At 42.2% G+C, this 22,825-nt stretch overlaps 3 protein-coding genes across 3 annotated transcripts; 2 read left to right on the plus strand and 1 right to left on the minus strand.

Moving 5' to 3' along the window:
* The first annotated feature begins 505 nt into the window (after positions 1–505).
* On the plus strand, positions 506–6,678 carry klhdc2 (kelch domain containing 2). Its single transcript, XM_053435161.1, has 14 exons — positions 506–645; positions 1,238–1,552; positions 2,395–2,474; positions 2,565–2,682; positions 2,789–2,901; positions 3,391–3,475; positions 3,616–3,699; positions 3,816–3,896; positions 4,025–4,083; positions 4,256–4,365; positions 4,461–4,533; positions 4,618–4,705; positions 4,781–4,833; positions 4,956–6,678. The coding sequence occupies exons 2-14, from the start codon at positions 1,259–1,261 to the stop codon at positions 5,077–5,079; spliced, it is 1,362 nt and encodes a 453-aa protein (XP_053291136.1). The 5' UTR covers positions 506–645; positions 1,238–1,258; the 3' UTR covers positions 5,080–6,678.
* Positions 6,677–16,653, minus strand: LOC128451360 (ribosome quality control complex subunit NEMF). Its single transcript, XM_053435158.1, has 33 exons — positions 16,517–16,653; positions 15,860–16,406; positions 15,658–15,726; positions 15,035–15,137; positions 14,603–14,728; positions 14,360–14,508; positions 14,202–14,269; positions 13,694–13,783; positions 13,511–13,584; positions 13,350–13,420; positions 13,182–13,257; positions 12,927–13,067; positions 12,597–12,805; positions 12,348–12,521; positions 12,180–12,243; positions 11,938–12,026; positions 11,735–11,838; positions 11,574–11,636; positions 11,325–11,437; positions 10,436–10,493; positions 10,294–10,352; positions 10,102–10,222; positions 9,838–10,021; positions 9,694–9,736; positions 9,547–9,596; positions 8,937–9,090; positions 8,559–8,636; positions 8,233–8,430; positions 7,958–7,993; positions 7,747–7,853; positions 7,628–7,671; positions 7,465–7,544; positions 6,677–6,991 (listed from the first exon to the last, which is right to left on the minus strand). Exons 2-33 carry the CDS (start codon positions 15,916–15,918, stop codon positions 6,914–6,916), a joined length of 3,132 nt encoding a protein of 1,043 aa, XP_053291133.1. The 5' UTR covers positions 15,919–16,406; positions 16,517–16,653; the 3' UTR covers positions 6,677–6,913.
* LOC128451362 (MAPK/MAK/MRK overlapping kinase) lies at positions 16,102–22,627 on the plus strand. The gene is made up of 12 exons (XM_053435160.1): positions 16,102–16,417; positions 17,944–18,058; positions 18,424–18,513; positions 18,591–18,661; positions 18,757–18,835; positions 19,098–19,146; positions 19,236–19,414; positions 19,579–19,680; positions 19,806–19,979; positions 20,125–20,284; positions 20,419–20,616; positions 20,865–22,627. Exons 1-12 carry the CDS (start codon positions 16,261–16,263, stop codon positions 20,940–20,942), a joined length of 1,452 nt encoding a protein of 483 aa, XP_053291135.1. The 5' UTR covers positions 16,102–16,260; the 3' UTR covers positions 20,943–22,627.
* Positions 22,628–22,825: the final 198 nt, after the last annotated feature.

The following is a 22,825-nucleotide window of genomic DNA, read 5'->3' on the forward strand; positions in this document are numbered from 1 at the left end:
AATGCATTTTATCAGAAGGTGTACACATATTAGGAATTTGTTATGGTGTGTTTGAGCTGAGCATAGAAATAGGGAACCTTATAGAAATATTATAAAGACTGGAAAAAAGATATGTGCAATATGAATGAAAGATATTAACAATTTGACGTATGTAGAGTATGACCATTATTTGCCACGAAGGTTTGACTTCACTGTACAATTTGCCCGAGATACACTGGGTTTTTTGGGGGAAAGAAATTACACTCAGAACAAAGTTTTAGAAATAAGTATTATTAACAATTATTATCATATTTGCTAGTAATTGAGTATTTCTCTTTCCCAACTTGATAATGAAAATAGCTTAACAGAAGAAGACATTCATTTTTGTGGCACAAAGACATGTGTACGAATACATATTATTTATTCATGCGAGCAATGTTTACGTTATTATTATAAATATTGATATGTTTTATTGTTTACAACCACCAGGCCGGAAATGAAAACTGGCGTGTACCCCTTTAATCTTGACCTTATCAAGATGGCGGATGTGACAAGTCTCCCGTTTCCGGTCGTGCCCCCAGAATTACTGTGATGACCTCACACAAATGGCGAACTACTTTTGAAATTCACAGCAAACAAACATCTGACGAGTGGAAATAACGACAGGTACGAGCGTGTTTCCTTCGTGGCTTCGCGTCCATGTTTGTGATCCGAGTCCCCGACGTGTCGAGGGAGATTTGACGCGTCGTCCTCCGACTCGCTGGCTTGTTTTTAAGTTTACAAAGGCTCTGCAGCTAATGGGCACATCTGTTAGCTTGGGGAGCAGCTGAGTAATTCAAGGCTTTTATAATCAGACGTATTTGTGCAGTTACGTCTTTAGTTCGTCTCCTTTTTGATGCAGATGCTAAGCTAACGGTGGTTTACTAACCTAAATAGTTTAAGTTAGCAAACTAGGTCAGCAGTAATCGTGCTGCGAGCTATGCTAACGTTGCCTGGGCCTGAATTCACTGAAAGGAAAGTGAAGTGGCCTGAAGAGTTTGAGGTTTAACTCCATGAAAAACTGCCCATTACGGAGATATAAACAAATACTGTGGTGGTGATGTGTCCTGCTGTCTTAGCTGGTACCGTCACTTCCGGTGTTTTGAACGTGGGTTGTTTTTTTAGCCTATTTGTATTTGTTGCTAAAACTAATCTGCTTATAAATAAATCCCATCTGCACTAACCGACACGATTTCTCTCCCTCTCCCTCTACGGGCAGGAGGAGACAGGAGAGAGGGACATGGCCGAGATGGAGGAAGACGTTGGGGAGCTGCCAGCCAGGGAGGATGACCACGACTCAGACAGAGATGAAGACGACCGGCTGTTTGCTTGGATGGTCAACGACGACATGAATGAGGAAGAGGAGGAGGAGGAGGAGGAGGAAGAAGAAGAAGAGGAGGTGGAGGAGGTGGTGGACGAGCAGCCCTTAGACATTGAGGCGTCTGAGTCATTTGAGCTGGACACACCGGCCGAGCGCAGCGGTCACATAGCAGTTGTTGACAGGAATGTCATGTACGTGTGGGGTGGATACAAGGTAAGAGCTGTCCTAAAACTCCACTCCATCGAATCAAACTTTGTTCCTGTAGCTCCTATTCACAGATCACACACAAGGGGCAACATCCTCTGTCCTAACCCCTTAACAAAAGTGAGGAAGTACTACCAAAAACAAAAAGCAGGGAGGGGGGGGACGTAGAAACCTCAGAGAAAGCAGGAAGTGATGGATCCATCTCCCAGGATGGACAGAAGTGCATTAGTTATTGTGTGTAACAGAATACATCAACAAAATAACAGTATTTACAACGTTCATGAGAAAAGAGGGGTGTGTCACTGCTCAAAGTATTTATACAAAAGAAGAAGAGATGAAGGGAGCAACAATGAAATGGTAATGGCAGGAGACGAAAGTAGGTATATTGTATATCTAAGCATCGAGTTGCGTGAAGTAATTAGTGTTAATTACTCTCTTCACTCTCTCCCTCCCAACTGGTTCAGAATGCTGCAGCTCAGCTTCTTACTAGGTTTTAATAAATCACATCACATCACATCACTCAATCCTTGCCTATCTCCATGGGCTCCCTGCTCTGTGTAGACTTGATTTTAAGATTTTCACTCTTAAAGCTTTGGGTCCCACACTACACAACAGATGTTTTGACCCCACAGGAGCCCCCTCGTGGCCTTCGACTCTCAGGTGGGGCCCTTCTGGTCGTCTCAAAGTTGAGGCGAACATCTAAGTTGACTTTTGCCATCAGGGCCACTCGGCTTTAGAAGCCTGAGGAGATGAGACTGGCAGCTGGTGCCCCATACACACACTTTGTAAAACCATTTTCAAATATGTTAAACCAATAAGGTTATTAATCATTTGAGTCGACCCCCCTATAGAACGCCCAAAACCACGGATTCTTTGACTTGTATCTGCCGAGAAGTGAAATCTGGACATACAACATGGAGTCAGGTGTATGGTGAGTATTTGCATATAAATTGCATATAGTATGCCTCAAGTAGCTTTGCATAAAGTGGTCAGATTTCAACAACACATCATATGTTCGCAGGACAAAGCATGTAGCCGGAGGCAACCTACACACATCCATGTCAGGCAGCTGCGGGGTGTGTGTTGATGGAGTCCTCTACCTATTTGGAGGTCATCATGCCAGGGGAAACACAAACCGGGTACAACAGTTTGTGTGTTTCCCAAAATCTTCTGTGGTTTTCAAATGATTTGCTTGATGCCTGCTCATCAGAGCTTGAAGAATGTCGGCCTGCTGTTTCTTCTCAGATCTACCGCCTGCCCCTGAGAGCTCCCAGCCTTGTGTGGGAGGAAATGACAGATCTTAAAGGCTTCCCTCCATCGTCCAAGGACAAGTTAGGCTGCTGGGTTCAGAAGAACAGGTGAAGGATGACTGCATTTCTTTTTTTTCCGTCAGGGTTCTAATGTGAAACATGGTGAAAAGCAGCCTATTGAATTTGTTGCTCTTCATTGATAAACATGGGCTCCCAGATCCCCAGGAGGAAACTTCAGGATCCTTTTTATTCTTCCACTTTTATTAAATGGCTAATTATTACATTGGTGAGGATGAGAAACCTTAGACACAAAATAGTATTTTAGATGTTTTCTATCTAAAGAAACAACAATTTGCTGTTCTCCTCTAGAGGTAAATCAGCAGGACACACCACATTGTTCTCTGTCTTTTTGCTACAAGATTTCAGAAATAGGTGGAATTCCTCACATGCTTCAAAACATGTTCTTGTGACCGTCTGGAATTAAGTTTCAGTCACGTGATTTGTTTTTCTATAGTTTGAGTAGTTAATACACAAGAATAAATTAGTCAATCTCTTTTAAGTTGATATTTTACACACCTTTGTTCATTGCTTTCACAGGCTCATATTCTTTGGGGGCTATGGCTACGTTGTACAGGGACCTCATCGAGGGACGTTTGAATACGATGAATCGTCTTCTCTCGTGGTTTGTAGAGACTGGAGATACTTGTCCCGCTGAACCATGAACAAACTTCTTTCATTGTTTAAGTTTTATATATTTTGAAACTCTGTTGGATTAAAGTAAAATCTAATTGTAATGTATTCCCCTGTGTGTGTTTACTGCAGTGGGACAGCCCCGGGCGAGGTTGGAACAATCACATTCACATCTTGGACCTGGAGACGTTGACATGGAGTCAGCCCATAACTACGGTAAACAAACATACTTCAGCTTTACACACACAGAGCCATTGTTCAGAACTATGTGACATCCTTTCAATATTTACCAGAGCAATGACATGATTCCTCTCCTGTCTGGCCCGATGTAGGGAAACGCTCCATCACCCAGAGCAGCTCATGCCTGTGCCACAGTTGGTAACAGAGGTTATGTGTTCGGGGGACGATTCAAGGTAAATAATCTCCGTCATAAACACGATACTGTTCAGGAGTCAAATGTTTACAGGTTTGCCAAATGCAACATATGGATATATTTTTGCCACATGTCATCCAATCATAATACATCTTCTCTGTTCAACAGAACTACCGACTAAACGACCTGCACTACATCGATCTGGACACGTGGGAGTGGCATGAAATGTGAGTGTTGTCCTTTTATTCTCATGCTGAGCCCTAATACTAATAATTGGGCTTGATATTGACTGTTTTTCATCTCCCCAGTATGAATATGGTTCGTCTACCTTCCAGAATTCTCTCAATTGTCCCGTTCTTGTTCAAATATTCCCGACTGACTCCCCCTTCCGTCCTGCAGGAACGTTCCCCAGCAGTGTCCCGCGGGCCGGTCCTGGCACTCCTTCACTCCTGTGTCATCGGACCACATCTTCCTATTCGGAGGCTTCACCACAGAGAGAGAGACCCTGAGTAAAATCTGACTCTTGACTTTCAGTAGGGAGATCATAATAATGACCTGAAAACGATGCCTGATCTCACTGAGCTGCTCGTATCTTGATTTCCAGGTGACGCCTGGCTTTACTCTGTGAGCCAGAACGAGTGGAAGCCTTTCAAACACGGCCACGCACAGAGTCCCAGGTGATTAGCTCCTCTGAACTGTGATCATGTGGTAGTGCGCTTGTGAGAATGTGAAGCACTGAAGGTGTATTGTGTTTGTTTCAGGCTGTGGCACACGGCTTGCTCGGGTCCTGACGGGGAGGTGTTTGTGTTTGGAGGTTGTGCCAACAACCTGTTGTCTCATCACAGAGCTGTAAGCTTCTTCCTCCTCAAATAATTAAGTTCATTAAAAGTTTGTCCTACTAATTTCATGATTTTCACTTTACAGGCTCACAGCAACGAGCTACTGGTTTTCAATGTTCAACCCAAATCGCTAGTTGGGTGAGTTTATACAGAAATAAAAAAACAATATTGTACAACATACATTTTTTAAATATCTGAAACTGATATGTGAATCTTCTCATTGTTTCATGCTCACATGCACCTCTCTCCCCACTGGGCAGGTTCTGTATGGAGGCCATTCTGCAGCACAGGGAGCGATTATCCAGTTACTGGGACTGTCTCCCCAAACCCATCCTGCACAGCCTCAAACAGAGAATGGCACGCGTCAACACACTGGGCTCTTAGACCAAGAGGAGGCTTACAATCAAACCCTGCGCAGTACAAGAGGAAGTGTATGTATGTATGGAACAGATGCTTGTTTCTCTCAGAGCAGGTAGTCCTACCTGAACATTAGTTTAACGTGTGTTTGGACACCTGCGTACATGAAACTAAATCCTAAAGCAATAGTGGGCAGCTGGGGACTTGCACACTAAGGTCCAAGCTTCTTCTGTTTCTTACCCTGTAACTGTCATGAAGCCAGTAGAACCGTCAGGGGGGGGGCAGAGCTCGTGAGGTTCCGCCTGTCATCGCAGCATGAACTGTTCTGCTCTCTTTAGACATCAACATTTTCATCACTTCAACAAGAAGCTAAATATTGGCATAATATTCTGTCCATATTATTCCATAAATGTCTCTACTACTGTAGTGGATGAGTAAATGGTACAAAGGTCATTCTATTGTAGCCGAGCACTCCAATGAGCCAGCTTCTACAGAGGTATTACAATTTAAGAGAACGCATTAGTTTATCTTAAATATGAGGTGTTTAAGTTGGATCGAGATTTCTGATATGTGGGAGAGAAAAAATGGCACTATTTGGGCAAAAATCTTAGATGACATTATCCAACCCTTATAACAAAGCTATTTATTCATAACTTGTTTGACCATAAACGTTATTATAAATAACTATAAATAAGACATTTATGTAAAATATTAAATTATTTAACGTTCAGTTAAACTAAAGTTTTCATATAAAAAACACAAATACCGATGTGTCTAAAGGGCTCATATCAGCCTGTAGTATTGGCCAGCTGATAAACCAGTCAGGCTTTGGAGTAGTAGATACCGGTTTATCTTATAATAAGGACAGAAAACACCAATTATGTATTAACAATTTCAGAGAGGCCACTGGAAGACAGAGGAAACTCCATTGTTCTGACGGAGTGAAGAAACATATAGTTTGTGAGGAGGCAGAACTTCAGCTTTGTTTTAGAAACGTCATTTTCTCCTGAAGGTCAACGTGCATGTTGCAGTTTACCCAGCGTCTGATTTTTTTATAAGATCACCACAACAAAGCCAGTAAGATCTTAAAACAGTGACTTCCACTGGTCTCTCTCTGAAGCCAACTTAAAAAGTCTCCATTGTTTAAACACTACTTTCTGTGGTGCAAAGGCCCGAAACAGTCGCTTTCAGTTCTATTTTGTAAAAAGGTCTGTTTCTGAAATGATTCCTATAACTAAAGTCTGTCACAGTGTGGAGTTCTCACAGAACTAAAACTACTGCTTTGTGCTACACAAGCTCATCTACTCTGGGTGTTAACTAAGTTTGTATTTGTATATACAGTTATTTATATGATTGTGAGGAAGTGTGTGGTTCTGTGGTCTGGAAATGGCTTTTAAAAGTCTTTCAATCAAGTGGCTCCTGTAGCGTTGAAACTTATTAAAATCAATAACTTAATATACTGAAAGTACAGTGGATGTTTGGCCACGATGCACTGAAATGCCTCTCGTCAGTCGGGCTGTGTATTCGCCCACTTTGCACAATGTTCCCTTTGTGTGTTTTTTAATTGTAGGATCCAATGAAGAGTGTTAACTTTGTATTCAAAGAAATAAACACGTACAAAAGGTTGGTTTCTGTTACTCATCTTTGTTAATTTACAGGCTTTCATTTCAAACATTGATGGGCAACAAATACAAATCAATTTAAAAAATCAAATTATTCATATGGAAACAAGGTCACCGCAGATTTTAACCAGTAGAACCTCACGACGATGACTTTGGCAGAGTCTAACTGAAATGAGTCAAAGTGTGAAGTTCTGTGTCGATGAAATACTTCAAGTCCATCACGTCTGTTCACCCGTCTCTTATTTCTTCTTAGCAGCCAACAGGTTTGGAGCAGACACTTTAACTTTCCCAGGCATGTTCCTGAAGAGGTCCGAGTCCTGCAGCACAGAGTGATGAGAAGAGTTTGAATTGTGAGAGAGATAAAGCTACTATATGATTAATACTGAAACTAATGACTATTGATACAAAAAGGGAAATGAAGCCAGGCACTGCAGAAAAAAATTAAAAGACTCAATGGATGACGACCAGTGTGCTGCAATGAATCTATAAAATGCTGAAGAATCCCTCAAACGCAGCTTCACACAGCTCAAGGTGATGACTTAAACAAGCTTATTTTGTCTGATCAACATTCAAAATCTATAAGCTATAATATAAAACAAAAGCTAATCCAGATACTGGATGTATATCATTTTTTAATAAATGACTTATTTGATTATCAAGTATGAAGATTTTCTTTGCAATTGTTTTAAATCAACTTGATGTAACGATCCGTGAGTTCAACCTTACAAATTATATAATTAGATGAAAATCTGGAGTTAATTTTAAACAGATCACTAGAACACAGTTTTACCTTGACGCTGCGGAACAGGTCCTTTTCTCTGGTTGAGGCCTCTTTGGCTTTCATGAAGCTCAGAACAGCCGTACGTGCAGCTGGTAGGAACAAAACAACACTGTTATTTCGAAACGCACTAGTTCACTCTAAAAGTATAGGAGAATAGATCATTGCTCTTTACCTTTTCCTTTCTTCTGAGAACCTGGTGTCAGTTTAACCTTGTGTCTGTGGAAAACAAATGACTCATTATTCCGTGCGCTCGTCACACTGTTACCTGCTCAAAGGTTTAATAGCACCTACTTGTAGTTGGAGAGGGCAGTGTAGGGAGCACAGACGGGCACAGCAAACAGCAGCACGTCCTCAGGATGGGGCTGCCCTGACAGAGAGGTGAGCAGGTTCTCTGCTTCCTGTGCAACACAGAAATAAAGGAATTGAAAGTAGCTGAGGATTTTGGAGAAAGAACCAGAAAGATCCATTTATCTTAAGTTACAGTTTTACTTTAAGAACCCACCTCAGCTCCAGGGTTGTCCTGGTCAGCCTCGTCCTCCTGAAGGAAAGGACAGCATAGATATGTAAAATGCATTCAAATGCACAAACAGCACAAAATGACAGATTAATTGGGACAAGTGTAAAGACCAGCAACAATTTGAATGCATTTACGCATCATTCAAATCCACATCCCATTCTGTACGAAAGCCAAACTGGGACTGAGGCACATTTCAAAAAGGTTTCTCTGGGCAGGTAACTGTAACCATCAGATTCTGTCAGCAGGCAGTGGTCAGTCACCTTGTCTTCCTGTTCAGCAGGACCTCCGTCCCCGCCCTCCTCCCCTTCCACAGGCTCTGGTTTGTTTGCTGCCGTTTCCGTGTTACGAGGTTTCTGAGGTTGTTTCTGAGGCGGTGGTTTCCTGATGGGTTCCTCTTTACCTTTCCCCTTCTTTCCTTTCTTCCCCTTATCCTTCTCCTCCTTGGTGGAACCGGCAGACTACAGGAGAAACAATGTTATTTATTGTGAAACTCAAAACTGCAACAACACTGAAATACAGCAGATGTTGTCGTGGCAATGACAGTGTACAGCAGGTGCAGTAACAACTTTGTGTTTTTCATCCGCACCCCAAGCAGCTGCATCATCAGCTCCCTGTCCTCTTCATCCTGGTCTTTGTACTTTTCTTTTATCTTCTTCAGTTTGTTCTAAAGGAGAAACACACAGACACGAACAGTAAGAAAGAAGAATCAGTTGAGGTTCAAGATTCATCCATCAAATTATTTTTGTGATCGACAGTTCTCTTTCCTTTGCTGATGATGGAAAAGTTTTTACTGAATTCAGTTTAGGTTTTGTTTTGGGTAAAGTTGTATTTTCTCATAAATTTGGATTTGTAAGCTCATGATTATATATATATATATATATATATAAATAAAAACATTGAAGGGTTTTAAGCCAAATTGCACGGTTAGCTCAACAAAAAACTTCCAGACTTCTCTCTTTCTTACCTTCTGACCTCTCTTCAGCGGCTGCTGTGAGAGGCCTCCTGCGGGGCCGACTGAGGGGCCTTTGGGCCCCTGGTCGGCTGCTGATCCACCGGGTGAGATGTCGGTCTTTTCCTCTGCGTCACAACCCTCCTGTTTCGGTTTCTTATTCTCTTCTCTATGGGTTCAGTTAGAAAAATCAAATAACTTACTAAAGGTAACACTTGTGAGATTTCTGCAGAGGTGTTAGCGTCAGTATAGATTTGAATGGGTCAGATTAAATGAAGATAGGATGCAAAATAAATGACTAATTTAGGATGAATGTCCTCTGTGAAATCATGCAAATGTAACCCAAAGACCTCGAGCAGCATCTGAAAATCATCTGGGACTAATCCTACTCTAATAAAGTGAAGCAGAGGTTGTAGTAGAGATATTGGGCTTCATCTCCAAAACTCATTTAATTAATGTCACTATAGATATTCAATAAACCTTACCCGTGATTCCGCGACTTTATCAACACTCTGCATCATTTTTCAATCCATCCCCACACGTCTCATACTAGTAATTGGTCAGTTTACATCAATAAACATGTGAGTAATTTCACATCTTTATGTTGATTTTTCCATCCACTCACCTCCTCTGCTTGGCAGCTGTGTGTTTCTTCAGCTGTGAGTCCACATCAGCCTGAATAGATATGAATGAATGAATGTGAGTAAAAAACGTGTTTTTAAAAATGTATCTGACTCGGATGGAATTGTTTAAAATGACAGAGACGATTTACCTGAGTGGTTGCTTCCTTTTTGAAGCCTGGGTTCTGAACATTTCTAGAAATAAGGAGGGATTTGATTTAATCACGTGGCAGCTACAGAATGATTAAGTAGAAAGCGGAGAAAGGAGTTTCCACTCCAACGTTGGTTAATGTTACCTGCTGGGCTGCAAGTGAGTGAGGGAGATGGTCGTATCCGGAAAGCTGAATCCTCCGTCCGCTGTCTCCTCTTCCCTGCCTTCCTCCTCTTCCTCTTCTTCTCCCTCCTCCTTTATCACCTTCTTATTCTCGCCGTCTCCTTCTGCTCTTTCCTCCCCCTGATCTTCGTTGCTGCTGTCGTCCCCTGCGAAAGGCGACAGAAATTTAGCATCTACACTTTTGAACATCATCGTAACAAATGCCGGTCACCTTGCGTCCTCCCACCTATCAGCTCCTCTCCCTCCTCTAACAGCTCTGCAGTCCTGGACCTGACTTCATCCATATCTTCCTCTACAGTTTTCACCTTTCTCTCCCCTTTGTGCCGAAACACGCTCTGTTCATCCACCTGCAAGAATCAAACATTACTGTTAGAGGCTGACTAAGAGTTTAAATGTTACAGCTCTGGAAGGTTTTTACCTTGAAGAGGAATCCAAAGCCCATGATCAAGTACGAAGGAGGCAGGAAGTTTTTCTTCCCTGGAGAGAAACATAGTAAACTTCTTATATATTGTACTGATGCCAAATAAAGATCATATGCTTTAAATGATAGTGTTAGATACCTCTGATCATGAAACTTCCAGTGGTCAGGTATTCTCCAGTTGGAGCCGTCTTAGACACCTGAATTAGAGAAACATATATTTACATCTGACATAACTCTCCTAATTAAAAAAGAATGTCACATTTCTATTATTTTACTGCTTGTTTATTTTTATTTCCTCATGTTTGACGAAACACTGAAGTTAAACCTTCAGCCATCAATCAGCTATGATATTAAAGACCTTTTTAAAACCCTAATGAATAAAATTTAGGACCAACAGATATGATGGACAATCAATCTTACACTTCTGCATAACTGAAGATTAGGTGAGGCAGCCAAGTATAGAATGAACCTTGTAAAGCCACGTTATCTCACAACTACCGGCTGAGACAGTATCCAAAGTCTTTCCCCGAAACCAATGTGCAGAGATTAATCAGTTATCAGTTCCACATTTGGCTTGTTTGTACTTTTATTACAGAAAAAAAAATATTTTGAAAGCACAGCGGCAGTGGCGTCAAATGAACTTTAACATAATCAAGACCTACCTAAACACATTTAAGACTTGGAACTTAATATATGAGCATATTTAAGAATTATTAGGTTAAACATTTTTACAAAATTTGGGACTTTTTTAGACTTTTAAAAGACCCTGCAGACCCTGTATATAATGTCTAGAAATGTCAAAGTGCACCGCCAAAGATCGAGTTATGTCAAATGAATTAAAATATTAGTGTTGATCAAATCATGTAAAAAACACAATTTCCAATGTTTTTAATCAAATAACGAAGACTGGTTTCTGAGAAAAGAGAGAAAAATCCAAAGAGATGAGAGAAGACTGACACAGATTAATCTTTTTTTCAGTAACATACAAAATACCAGCATAAAGACCAGAAAGAATGTTGAAGACTAACCTGATGAGAATGGACCCACCAAGCGCTGGTGATGATCTTGGCGTCCCAGGCAGCGCTGTAGCACACGGACATGGTGCCGGCCTCTGTCAGGGTGCGAGGAGGGATGGGAACACCTGGAGCGGCAGGAAGGAGCAGATTTGCAGATAATAAATTATTTAAAAAGTCAAATTAACCAGTATCACAAAACAGGACAAGTGAAGTTAAACATTGGAGAGAAAGGAAAAGAGAAAACCAGACGTGCGGATGTACCTGTAGTGTTCTTGATGATGCAGCTAGTGGCTCCGTGTAGGTCAGCGTGAATGTAGACATCACCTGATAAGGTAAAGACACACATGATGAAACAGCTCAGTTAAAAAAAATATTCATCTTTTTTTAGTGTCAGAGCTTGTGTGTGGGAGTTTCTCCATTACCGGCCCGGAGGTAGCGCTTGACGATGATCTCGTTCTGCTGCTGGTCCCTTCCTGCGATGATGAGGTAGTTCTCCGAGCTGATGAACCAGAGGAACTTCTCAAACCTGCCACCAGGGGGAAAACGCCACCGGTACTTAGAACACACACACTGACTCAAAACAAAGTCTGGATATATGCCTAACGTGTGGCGAGGGGTGACTCACCAGTAGATTTTCCTGGCCTTCTGAATGGTGGTCACCGTCTGGACCTCCTTCAGGGTTTGCTGCGTTTTCTTCTCTGCAGATTTCATGGCCTGGAACGATTTCAACAGCACGTTCTTCATCAAAGTGCAAAAGCATCCCAACTTCCGTCTTGTGTTAATAGATCATCTTTAGAATTATGGTTACGAAGAATGAAACTATGTTCTGAGACGCAAATATATAAATAGATGTCACAGTTTTCTCACCTTGCCCACTGCCTCCATGGTTTTCTGTTCTTTCTTTTCAGCGGTGCGTTTGTAGTCGTAGTACCTAAGAAAAGAACGAAGACATAATCCATCAACTGTGTGAACAACAACAGCAGCTCTCCTCATATAACGTCTAATTCTATGTTAGAGTTTAACATGTACATTTACCGTTTGGCATTGGCGTACGCCGACAGGCCGAGGTCCACGTCCACCAACATGGGCTTGTTCCTCTGCAGCTTCTTGCCCTGTCCTTTGTCTTTGTTCTTGTTCCTCTTCCCTTTCTCCTCCACCACATCTTTCTTTACTTCCTCTTCCGGATCTTCCTCAGAAATATATGGATTCCTAAAGGGGGAAGATACACATGAGCCAAATGGTGCGATGGTGGGCCGGATGTTTCTGTACGAGCGATGGTCTCACTTCAGCAGCATGGTGATGTGGTTGGTCTGCAGCTTCAGCTCCTTGATGGCGGACGCCACGGGGTCTCCAGCATCCTGCGCCTCCTTGACGATAGTGCCGATCTCAGTCCAGTCCACCTGATTGGCCAAAGCACTGCGCACCACCTGCAGCGCCCTCTCCACCACGGGCAGGTTCATCTCCACCAGTTCACCTTTTACTCTGTCCACCTCCTGCAACACATCGGATAAGGTCGCTTTAAGTTTTCTGCTGATTCTTTACATGCAGACACGAGGATGAGCAGGTTTCATCATGTGCAGCATTGATTTAAGGTCAAAGCTGCACGTTGCTAACCTGCACTTGGTGCAAAGCCTCCAGCCTCTGCTCGTGGTCGCGTTTCACATTTTCCAACTTCTTCATAGCCTGTTTCTCCTGGTGCAAGGCCTTCATGTCGATCTTCTGGCTCTCCATCTTAGAGAAGAACTCGTCCACCGCCTGAGGGAGAGGATCAAACCATATTGATATCAGATTCTTGCAAAAAAGTATTAATCTATATTGAAATTGAGAAAAATTTGCAGTAGAAGATAAAGCGAAGGAGCAGCTGTTCACCTTGTCAAACGTGTCAAACTCCAGGTGAGGGCACTTTGCATGCTGGGCGAAGAGGAATGGATGGAATTCATCATATCTGTGAGCAGACAATATAATCATGTATTAATTAGCGATATAAATAGCTAAGTAAAAAGGCATGAATCGTGCATTACACTAAACAGGACATACGTGAGCAGTTCTTCGGGGGGTTTGCCAGGAGTCAGGCTTGGTTTCTTGTCGCTCTTTTGAATGATGTAACCCTGGAATTAAACAAAAAGCAGCTTGTGAATGAACCACATTGTGTAACTGCATCTCAAACGCACTGTCACCTCTAAATAAAGATTATTTACTTTGCCGCTGAAGTTCGCCGTTTTTTCCATGTAGGTTTCTGCCACCTGCATGGCCTCCAGGATTTTCGGTGCAACTGAAAAGCAGAAAAAACTAAATTACAGCCCTTATCAGAGAAAATCTCAAACTATAAACTATCACCAAACCACATGACAGCAAACTTGTGTCCACATGATCCACTTTACCTTGGGCGGCGTCAACTTGGCTGTCAACTTTGATGGAGCCCGGCAGTCCCACTTCGATCAAGCTGTGTTCTATCAGAGTGGCTCCGTAAGCTGGGGAGGAGATTGGAAAAGAGACAAAACACAGTTCAGTGTGGGATGTCACTGAGTAGAGCACATTCCATCACAGAGTCCAGACAACACTACACACGATTATCTACTTCTTAGAGTGGTAATATAAAACCAAATAGAAGTCATCTGAAAACCACAATGACAATGTAATATATATTAACTCTTAACTATGTGTATCTGGTATTGGTTATAGTATTAAATCAATGTACTATGTTGCAATGATCCTGGATCCATCTCTTAATTCACCTACACCCCAAAATGTAATGGCTTCTTCCCAGGTCCCATCCCTCCCTTGGTGAAAATCAGTTTAGTGGCTCCTGTGTATTCCTGCTAGCTAACTAACAAACAAATCAATACACAGATGCAGGAGACACAGACTATTTGCTGCCTGGTTACTTACGGAGGTGAGGATTCAGGACCCTTTTCACTTGGTCCCCGTTTGTTGCATTGCTGAGAATTTCAGTGAGTCTATACAACAACAAAAACAACATTATATCACTGAAAAAGTAATGACAAATGTCCAGTGAACTCAACAGGCAGGTGTAGAGATGTGCTTACCGCTCCAGACTGATGAGGGGCTCAGGGGGCCTGGCGTTTTCCACAGGGTACCGCTCTCTCACAGCAATCTTCACGTCTTCTACCTCCGCAGTGCGAAAGCGCAGCAGGTTCAGGATGGTGTACTCGTGGTCTGCAAGTATGACGTTGCCCTGAAAAACGGATACAGACAGGTCTACATTCAACTTGTGCACAAAGCGATAGCATCTGAAAAGGGAAAAAAAGGCTGTAGGGAAATATTCTAACCCTGTCGTATAGTTCAACAATCAGGTGGTAGGCGGCTTCATCTGAACCAAACTGGAGGTCCACGATCCTGTCGATGCCGAGCTGCTTAACCTCCGTCAGCCGACGTGACCTCAGGTGTTTTCGACACTAAAGAGAAAAAGAGAGTTGCTTTAACTGCATCACAACAACCAACCAATAAATAAGTGAGTCACAGTTTTTAGCAATTACAAATAACCAATAGTCTTAAAACTGACATGTATTATATGATGAAATTAACATATCAATCTCCCTGTCAGTTGTTCAATAACAACAATGTTGGAAGATAATTCAATAGAAGGGTATTAAAGGGTATTAGCTAATATTTATTTATAGTGACACTTTAAACAACATTTAATCCTCAATAATCAATAAACAAAACATCGTTAGTCTAAGTTCAAAGCTTGAAGTTCTTACTTTCATTGCGAAGCCTGAAGGCATCATGTTCTTGGGCCATTCGAAGTCAGTTGAGTGAATCCGAGTCCCGGATTCAATGAGAATAATAGCTTTGCTGTCAGGTCTGAACAAACATCACAAACAGTTAAACACTGACTGATGGACTGGACTATATCTGCGTTTAATCATTCAAGAGCAATTAGAGGAACTCGCACTTCACTTGAGGACATCTCTTTCATTCTACTCTGTACATCTGAGTGGATATGAGTGTTAGTGTGTGTATATGTTTATATATGTGACTAATCAAACTGATGCATGAGGTCAACAAAACACATTCTATAGTCTAATTGTAATGGTTTTTGTTTCTTCTAGGAACAGGCTTTGCCAATCAGCTGTGCAATTCAACATGTATTGTATCCATCATTATTAAATAAACATTCAAACTAATGTTACAGTGTTACTTAACTTTGAATACTTCTGCATACCATATTTCCTTATTTATATTTACAATTTTGAATGCAGCACTTGTGTTTTGGAGGTTTGAGTATTGTTATCAGTAGTGCAGGTAGAGTAAGACGTGTTCATGCCCTATCACAGGCCAATATGGGGAAACTTCTGGACACAACTTTTCAAACAGGGCTCACTTCTGCAGCCGGATGAGATACGTCTTGTTGTCGATGTCGTACACGTTGTTTACTCTCATGCCCATGTAGCTGCGAAGGAAGAGGACACGGTGAACGAATGAATGGATAAACACAAGCAAACACGTCCACGGTAGCATTAGCACAGCCAGAGGAGGCTACGGTGAAGTTAGCACAGCTAGCTGGAGGAAAACAAAACACCTACTTGGCGTTGATCTCCGCAATAACCGCTCTGATGTCCTGGGTGGTGAACCTGGTCTTCATGGCGACTTCCGGGAGAGGCTACAAATACTAAATAAAAAAAGAAAGAAACGGAAACCCTGAATGTAAACGATCACATTTCTAGTGCAGCAACATCAGCAGTGAAGGGGAAACATGCAGGTGGGGAGTGCGCATGCGCGGTAATGACAAGCCCTACGGAAGCCGAAGTGGAGCAGAAAGGAGTCCCCCTCCGCACACACACACACACACCACAACACAGGGGGGAATAAAGTGCACAGAGTGTGTGTGCTGTGCGGTGATAAGCAGAGGACCAGGCGGCTGTGACTTCATCCCACAACACGTCGCTCCGCTCATGCTCCGTCCCTCAGACGCCATCGTGCACTCATGATGCGCTACTCCAGCTGGCTGATCGGCGTGAAACACAGAGCGAGCCTCCGAAATGGTCCCAAACCAGCAGCGCACTGGGACTGCGGGCAGAGGGGGCATCGGGCGGAGGCGAAGATCAACAACCCGGAGCACATCATCCACATCTGGAAGAGAGGTAAACATCAACAACAAAAACAACAACAACGCCAGGACGAGTCGAACCAAAACGCGTCAAACATCTGGGGCCTTTGGCGATTAAATCTGCCGGACTGACATGTTTTCAGGGCGTATCCAGCTGCATTGTTGTCGTCCGGTGTGATTCTCGTGTGCGTTCCTCGGTTTTTCTTTTTTTAAAACAGAGACGAACTGAGAGTTTCCAGTTTCCTCCTCAGGTCAGCGCGCGGGGCGGGGGCGTGCTCCGTTACCAAGGCGACGGTCAGCTAACAGGGCACGCGCTAGCGAGAGGCTAAGCTAGCAGCCGTCCCAGCGCTTCACCGACATCTCTCTCTCTCTCTCACTCCCGGACGCCTCGAATAACACCTTGGTTTCCCCGGCCGAAGATCCGCACGCGTCGTCCAGATGCTGCGGATCATCTGTGCACATGCGGCCGCGGAGAATCAGAGGAATGCGGCGTGAGTGGAGCGTTATAGCGGCGGTGCGGGGACGGGACTTTGGACAGGAGGTCGTTGGTGGTTCCGTCACCAGGGTCCATTCGCTTTGTTCGCTGTTTTGAGCTTCGAACGAGCCTCGTTGTGTCCCAGAGCGGATAAAAAGTGTTTTTTGACCTTAGTATCTTTCATGATCAGGTTTCCTATTCATCGTCTTTCTCATTTGGGCCTTTTTCTGACGTAGTTTATTGCTTGATGTTGTTGAAAATGGTGACCATAATGACTTTTTTACTAGTTTGACCCAGACATCGGTTTATAATTGTGATTTCACTTTGGTTGGATATACTTAATTAATTAAATTAATTGATCAGTCGAATACACAATGGATTGATCGATGATAGAGCTGTACAGATTTATGGGTTAAACAATGAGTCCATTGACAGAAAGATACTTCAAAGATATCACGTAAACAAAAACAAAGTCAAACATTTTCTGATTCCAGTTTATAAAGTAAGACAATTTGCTGCTTTCTTTTTCATATATAACAGGAAACTCAATAAAGTTTCGAATATCTTTACGCAATCAAATAATTTACTTTTATTTTTTCGATCATTGGTTCCTGGCAGCCCTTAAACTTCCTGTGAAATATGTGTTCTCGATGCGTTTGTATAAATTGAATGAGCAGGTCAGCTCAAGTTTTTACAAATAATGTTCTGCTTTTTCTTTACTCATCTATAATTGTGAGGTGAATTTGGTTTTGATTTTGAACTACAAACTGAAAAACAAAACTTTTTTTAAAACATCAGATTGAGTTATTTCTATATTTTCTAGTGTAAACAATAATTGAGAAAATTATTAGAACACTAATCAATGTCAGAAAATCTCAATTAGTTATCTGTAAAAATTATCATGGTCTTTTATATCCAGTGGCGGATTTAAATTTTGTATTATACACGCAACAGATTATTTCCCTCTAGATTATCCAGATTTGAAATTATTACAATTGTACTGATCTTCAATAGCAATATTACAGAGATGTATTTGTTCCAAATGTTCCTTTTGATGAATCCTTGTCTTTGTTTTCGTTCTGCAGGCTACAAAACGATCAAGAAAATCGGGGAGGGCACTTTTTCAGAGGTGCTGAAAACCCAGAGCCTGAAAGATGGGAAGTTCTACGCATGTAAAACCATGAAGCAGACGATTAACAGGTAAATATTCAGCCACACACTGTTGTCCTATACACAAACAATCAGCAGAGCAGTTCTCCTATGGACCCTTGAAACTTGAGTCAGCGGCTTCACCCCAGCTTTGGCTAAATAGCCGATTAGATGTCAGCCGACTCTGCCTTTGACCTTGGAGTGATGAGGAAACAATGGATGTCAGAACTTGACATGTGTCCACACACTGTAGTGACATAATGCTGCTGTCAAATAAAGCTGCAGCATTGTTCATCAGCTTTAGACCACATCCCTATAACTAATCACACAAAATCCTCGATACAGAAAGCAGATATTGTTATTATAAACTATGTCATGACTTGATGTGTAAATCTGGTCTGTTCTCTGTTGTTAAGTCTGGAACAGGCCAACAACCTGCGGGAGGTCCAGGCCATGAAGAGACTGAGCCCTCATGCAAATATCATCCAGCTACATGAACTGATTTTGTGAGTGCTGCAGTGTTTTTAATTGACTGTGCTGCCTCAAGCTAGTGGGGTGTCTTTACTCTGATTCAATGTTTCAGTGACAAAGAAAGTGGGACAGTGCATCTGATTTGTGAGCTGATGGAGATGAACATCTATGAGTTCATACTGGGTAAGTCTTGTTTTATTATAAAGGTCGATTAGAGCTTGAAGATGTGATGATTTGAGAAGAATTGTGGGCTGATGTTGATTCCTTATTCTTTGCAGGGAGACACACTCCGCTGCCGGACCACACAGTAAAGAATTACATGTACCAGTTGTGCAAATCACTTGAACATATGCACAGGTAATTCTAAAGATATAACTTGTTTAACTAGTAGACTCAGGAGAGCGCATACCTCCGCCAAGGCCCAGTTATCATCAAGATCCATGAATTATTCTCTTATTGGGGAAATCTGTTCAGTGGTTTTTGTGTAATAATGCTAACAAGCAAAAAAAACATTAGACAGGGTTGTGAACATAATCTCTTTGTCAGAGGTAATAATTAATCATAAAACTAATGTCTGTCTCCAATAACTTTACTTTCTTTTCCTTTGTCTTTGTTACAGCTGTGGGATCTTTCACAGAGACGTGAAGCCAGAAAACATTCTCATCAAAGTGAGATCCATCATGATCATGAATCTCCTTACAAATATCCAACTGTGTGAATTTCCCCACAGTTTTGAAAACTCTTGTTCAACTTGCAGCAAAACGTCCTGAAGCTCGGGGACTTCGGCTCCTGTCGGAGCGTGTACTCCAAGCCGCCGCACACAGAGTACATCTCCACGCGCTGGTACAGAGCTCCAGAGTGCCTCCTCACCGACGGATACTACAGCCTGAAGATGGACATCTGGAGCGTCGGCTGTGTCTTCTTCGAGATCATGAAGTATGATTTGTAAAATTAAAACAGTCATTTAAAAGTTTTTTAACGTGTCTGCATTCACTTTACTGTCTTTTTTAATCTTGTTAACCACCAACACAGACATAGACAAATGTCAAACAAACTCGATGTGGCTCTCAGGTTAATGTACTGTACACCTGTGTTTTCAGCTTGAATCCACTCTTCCCTGGAGCAAATGAGTTGGACCAAGTTACCAAGATCCACGACGTGCTGGGGACGCCAGACCAATCTCTTCTCCAAAAGTTCAAGAAGTAGGTTTTTCCTCCTCGGGGGAAATGTTGTTTGAAGAGTTTGTCTTGTGGCTGCAGCAGCATGCGTAGAATCTGAACATGGAAAAGAAGAAGAAGAATTCTAACGGTCTCTTTTTGTCTGGCAGGTCTAAAGCGATGCACTTCAACTTCCCTCCCAAAAAAGGCACAGGCATCTCCCGATTGATCCCTAACTGCCCAGCCCCGGCTCTGTCGCTGCTCTATCAGATGCTCGCATACGACCCCAATGAACGCATCTCAGCAGAAACAGCCCTGCGGCACACATACTTCAGAGAAGCCCGGTAACCAACTCAAATATAGGAAGAACACCATTTTACAGCACCAGCGATCGTTTGTAGTGTCCACACAGATAGGAAACTCTAAGTTAAATTTTTAATAATTTATACTCAAGTTTTTGAATACACTTTGGTTTTTGTTTTCTCCCAGGCTGGCAGAGAAGAATGGCGAGCCTTTCCTCAGAGCTTCTGGGGCGATAGATGGAGAAGAGAGTGGTGGGACCCACAGCTCCATGGACCACATCTGTCGCCCGAGCAAACTTGGCAAACAGCTGAGGGGAAGACACGCCCGGCAAACACCTTTAACGAGTGTAAGTCCAAACTCGACTCTCCAAGTTGAGCCCTATGTTAAACACATCTTAAGTTTAAACGTACAAGAACCATGAGTCCAAATAAGTGAGAATTCAGCTTCTTCCATCCACTGCTCTCTCTCTCTCTCCCACAGCACAACATGAAGCATGTAGCAGAGCCCGTCATCAAACGCAACATCACTCATTACTGCACTGCGCTGCCCAAGATCAACATGGTCGCCCCGCGGCCACAGATCCCCTACCACTCGTCCACCCTGCCTGCGTTCACCGTCACTCACCGAGGCACACTGCCAGCCCTCACGTCCAAGAAGTGCCAGTCACTGTTGACCAAGGTAAACGCAGGAGCGCCACACACAGACGTCAAGGGCTTTTTTAAATTTATGAATCATTCACATCAACCAACGGCGCCGAGGAAATGTAAACACAGCCGACAGGTTTGTTTGACATATTAGAAGATAAATCACGATGTTGTATAAAGTAAAAAAGGAGGGATGCAGATATTATAGACAAACAAGTGCCTTGTTATGTTTTCAACAATGGCCTTGATTTGGCATTGAGCCTGTGTTTCCTCTCTCTGCAGCCCCGGGATGAGTCACCCCACGCAGCTTTGAAGACCTACTGCGTGCCACCTCTGGACAGGAAACACCGAGGCTACTGAGCCCCAAAACATGTCGGCTTCAGGTTTAACCTCTGAGCCTCTTACTGTACTGAGGAAACGGAGGACAGTGTTTGGACGGGCCTGATGTTGAGACGTGTAAAGCAACGCAAAGATGTTTGAGAAAGATATGCAACGAGGAACGAGTCCGTCAACTTACCATTAACGCCCACGACACCGAACTGTTCAGTGTGATCTCTACACAGACGGTACAGACTGAGGATGAGTTTGTTTAGTTTCACTCGTCAGGTCATACATGTTTACAGCTGTGGACACTTCAATCTAAGCCTCTTACACCAGCTAAGCAATAAGATATTTGATAATAAGTAAAAGGAAACTTAAAGGTCCAGTGTGTAAGATTTAGGTCAAAGGGTTTATTGGCAGAAATTGAATATAAAATAATCCTAGTGATGTTTTCAATTGTGCGTTTCATCTAAATTGTACGAATTGTTGTTTTCTTAACCCTAGAATGAGCCCTTTAGATTTAAATTCTTGATATTTACATCGGGAGAGGGTTCCTCTCTACGGAGGCCGCCATGTTTTTCCCAATAGCCCAAACTGGACGAACTAAACACATTTTGACAACCGAAGGCTCCCAGTGGTTCCCTTTTATGTTTGGAAGGGGAGCAGTATTCAGCTGCAACATGCAACTACACCACTAGGTGTCACTAAATTCTACACACTGAACCTTTAAATGGTGCAACATTTAGACAAGGAACATGATGAACTTATCGTACACAAATTATAGCGACTTTAAATAGCTGTCACACCCTTTGGATTTGATCCAGTTGTTATTTTAAACACAAACTATTAGATATGCATACTATGGCTGTAATCAACCAATCACTGAAATGTGTAGTCTCTACAATCAGATTCAAGTGTAAAAACAAATTCCAAGTATTTATCACCTTTCGCTGTGTGAAGGAAGCATCACAAAAATAAAATGACACAGCAGCTTTAATCAATAAGCTGTGATTCAAAGTTGTCAGGAAATGAAACATGAGGAAGTCCAAGGGCAGGGTTGAAAATGTGTCATAGGTAAAATATGAGGTCATTTATATCGGAATAGAGTCTCCTTGCAGTAACAGTGAATCATTTCCTCCAGAGGAACTGATTTGAGGGCAGAAGTCTTCCTGTGCAAAAGCAAACAGCAAAAACATTCACAGTAAGTTCTTCACAATTAGTCTACACTATTAGGAGAAGTGATTTAAAGGCACATTTTTTCATCCAGGTATAAATTAAACAAACAATGGAAACCACAAAAAATACACAATTGGAAGTGAATAACGAAAACATTACTTTTCAGATCAGTTATGTACATGACAAATGTATTTGTATATTCTAATCTTGCAGGTTATTTTGTATTGCTATGTTCAGAATGTAGCTTCACTAATACCTTCATAACCCCCCCCCCCACTTAAAACAATGTGGCTTTAAAAAGTCATAGTTCCCTTTAGAGCTGTGAGCTCATAAATAATGAACCGTGACAAAATCTGCACTTTATTGTGATGGATTATCACAGTAAAAAAAAAAGAAGGAATCTAGTATCGTTTGAATGTTGTTATTAACCTGAAATTCTTAATAATTTGCTCTCTGATGTGTCTTTACCTACTTCGGACACCCACGTGCTAAAATTGATGGAAACTGATTATTTTTTAATGTTTATTAAAAAGGGAAATGTAAAATGATTCCTACGTCAGAATGTCTTTGTGTCAAATGTGAAATTCTCGTCAGTATCTGAAAATCTCATGTGGCTGCGATTACAATCCTTCTGAGACATGTTGGAGGATATCGTGTTCCGTGTTTTCTTATTTTTGTGACTGAGGCACAGAGTCTAAGGAGATTCAACCATTTTCTGTGAGACTTCCTGAGTCTTCCACACTTGA

The sequence above is a fragment of the Pleuronectes platessa genome, chromosome 11, assembly GCF_947347685.1.
Source record: "Pleuronectes platessa chromosome 11, fPlePla1.1, whole genome shotgun sequence".
Lineage (NCBI taxonomy): Eukaryota > Metazoa > Chordata > Actinopteri > Pleuronectiformes > Pleuronectidae > Pleuronectes > Pleuronectes platessa.

What these genes read in the sequence shown, in the direction of transcription:
- klhdc2 (XM_053435161.1), top strand. Translation starts at nt 1,259, where the DNA reads ATGGCCGAGATGGAGGAAGACGTTGGGGAGCTGCCAGCCAGGGAGGAT. An exon ending in ACGTGGGAGTGGCATGAAAT is followed by an intron (nt 4,084 to 4,255) that starts GTGAGTGTTGTC and finishes TCCGTCCTGCAG; the next exon opens with GAACGTTCCCCAGCAGTGTC. An exon ending in GGCCACGCACAGAGTCCCAG is followed by an intron (nt 4,534 to 4,617) that starts GTGATTAGCTCC and finishes TGTTTGTTTCAG; the next exon opens with GCTGTGGCACACGGCTTGCT.
- LOC128451360 (XM_053435158.1), bottom strand. Translation starts at nt 15,918, where the DNA reads ATGAAGACCAGGTTCACCACCCAGGACATCAGAGCGGTTATTGCGGAG. An exon ending in TATCTCATCCGGCTGCAGAA is followed by an intron (nt 15,138 to 15,657) that starts GTGAGCCCTGTT and finishes ATGTTTGTTCAG; the next exon opens with ACCTGACAGCAAAGCTATTA. An exon ending in CACATCACCATGCTGCTGAA is followed by an intron (nt 12,522 to 12,596) that starts GTGAGACCATCG and finishes TTCCCCCTTTAG; the next exon opens with GAATCCATATATTTCTGAGG.
- LOC128451362 (XM_053435160.1), top strand. Translation starts at nt 16,261, where the DNA reads ATGATGCGCTACTCCAGCTGGCTGATCGGCGTGAAACACAGAGCGAGC. An exon ending in GGCAAACACCTTTAACGAGT is followed by an intron (nt 20,285 to 20,418) that starts GTAAGTCCAAAC and finishes TCTCTCCCACAG; the next exon opens with CACAACATGAAGCATGTAGC. An exon ending in GCCAGTCACTGTTGACCAAG is followed by an intron (nt 20,617 to 20,864) that starts GTAAACGCAGGA and finishes CTCTCTCTGCAG; the next exon opens with CCCCGGGATGAGTCACCCCA.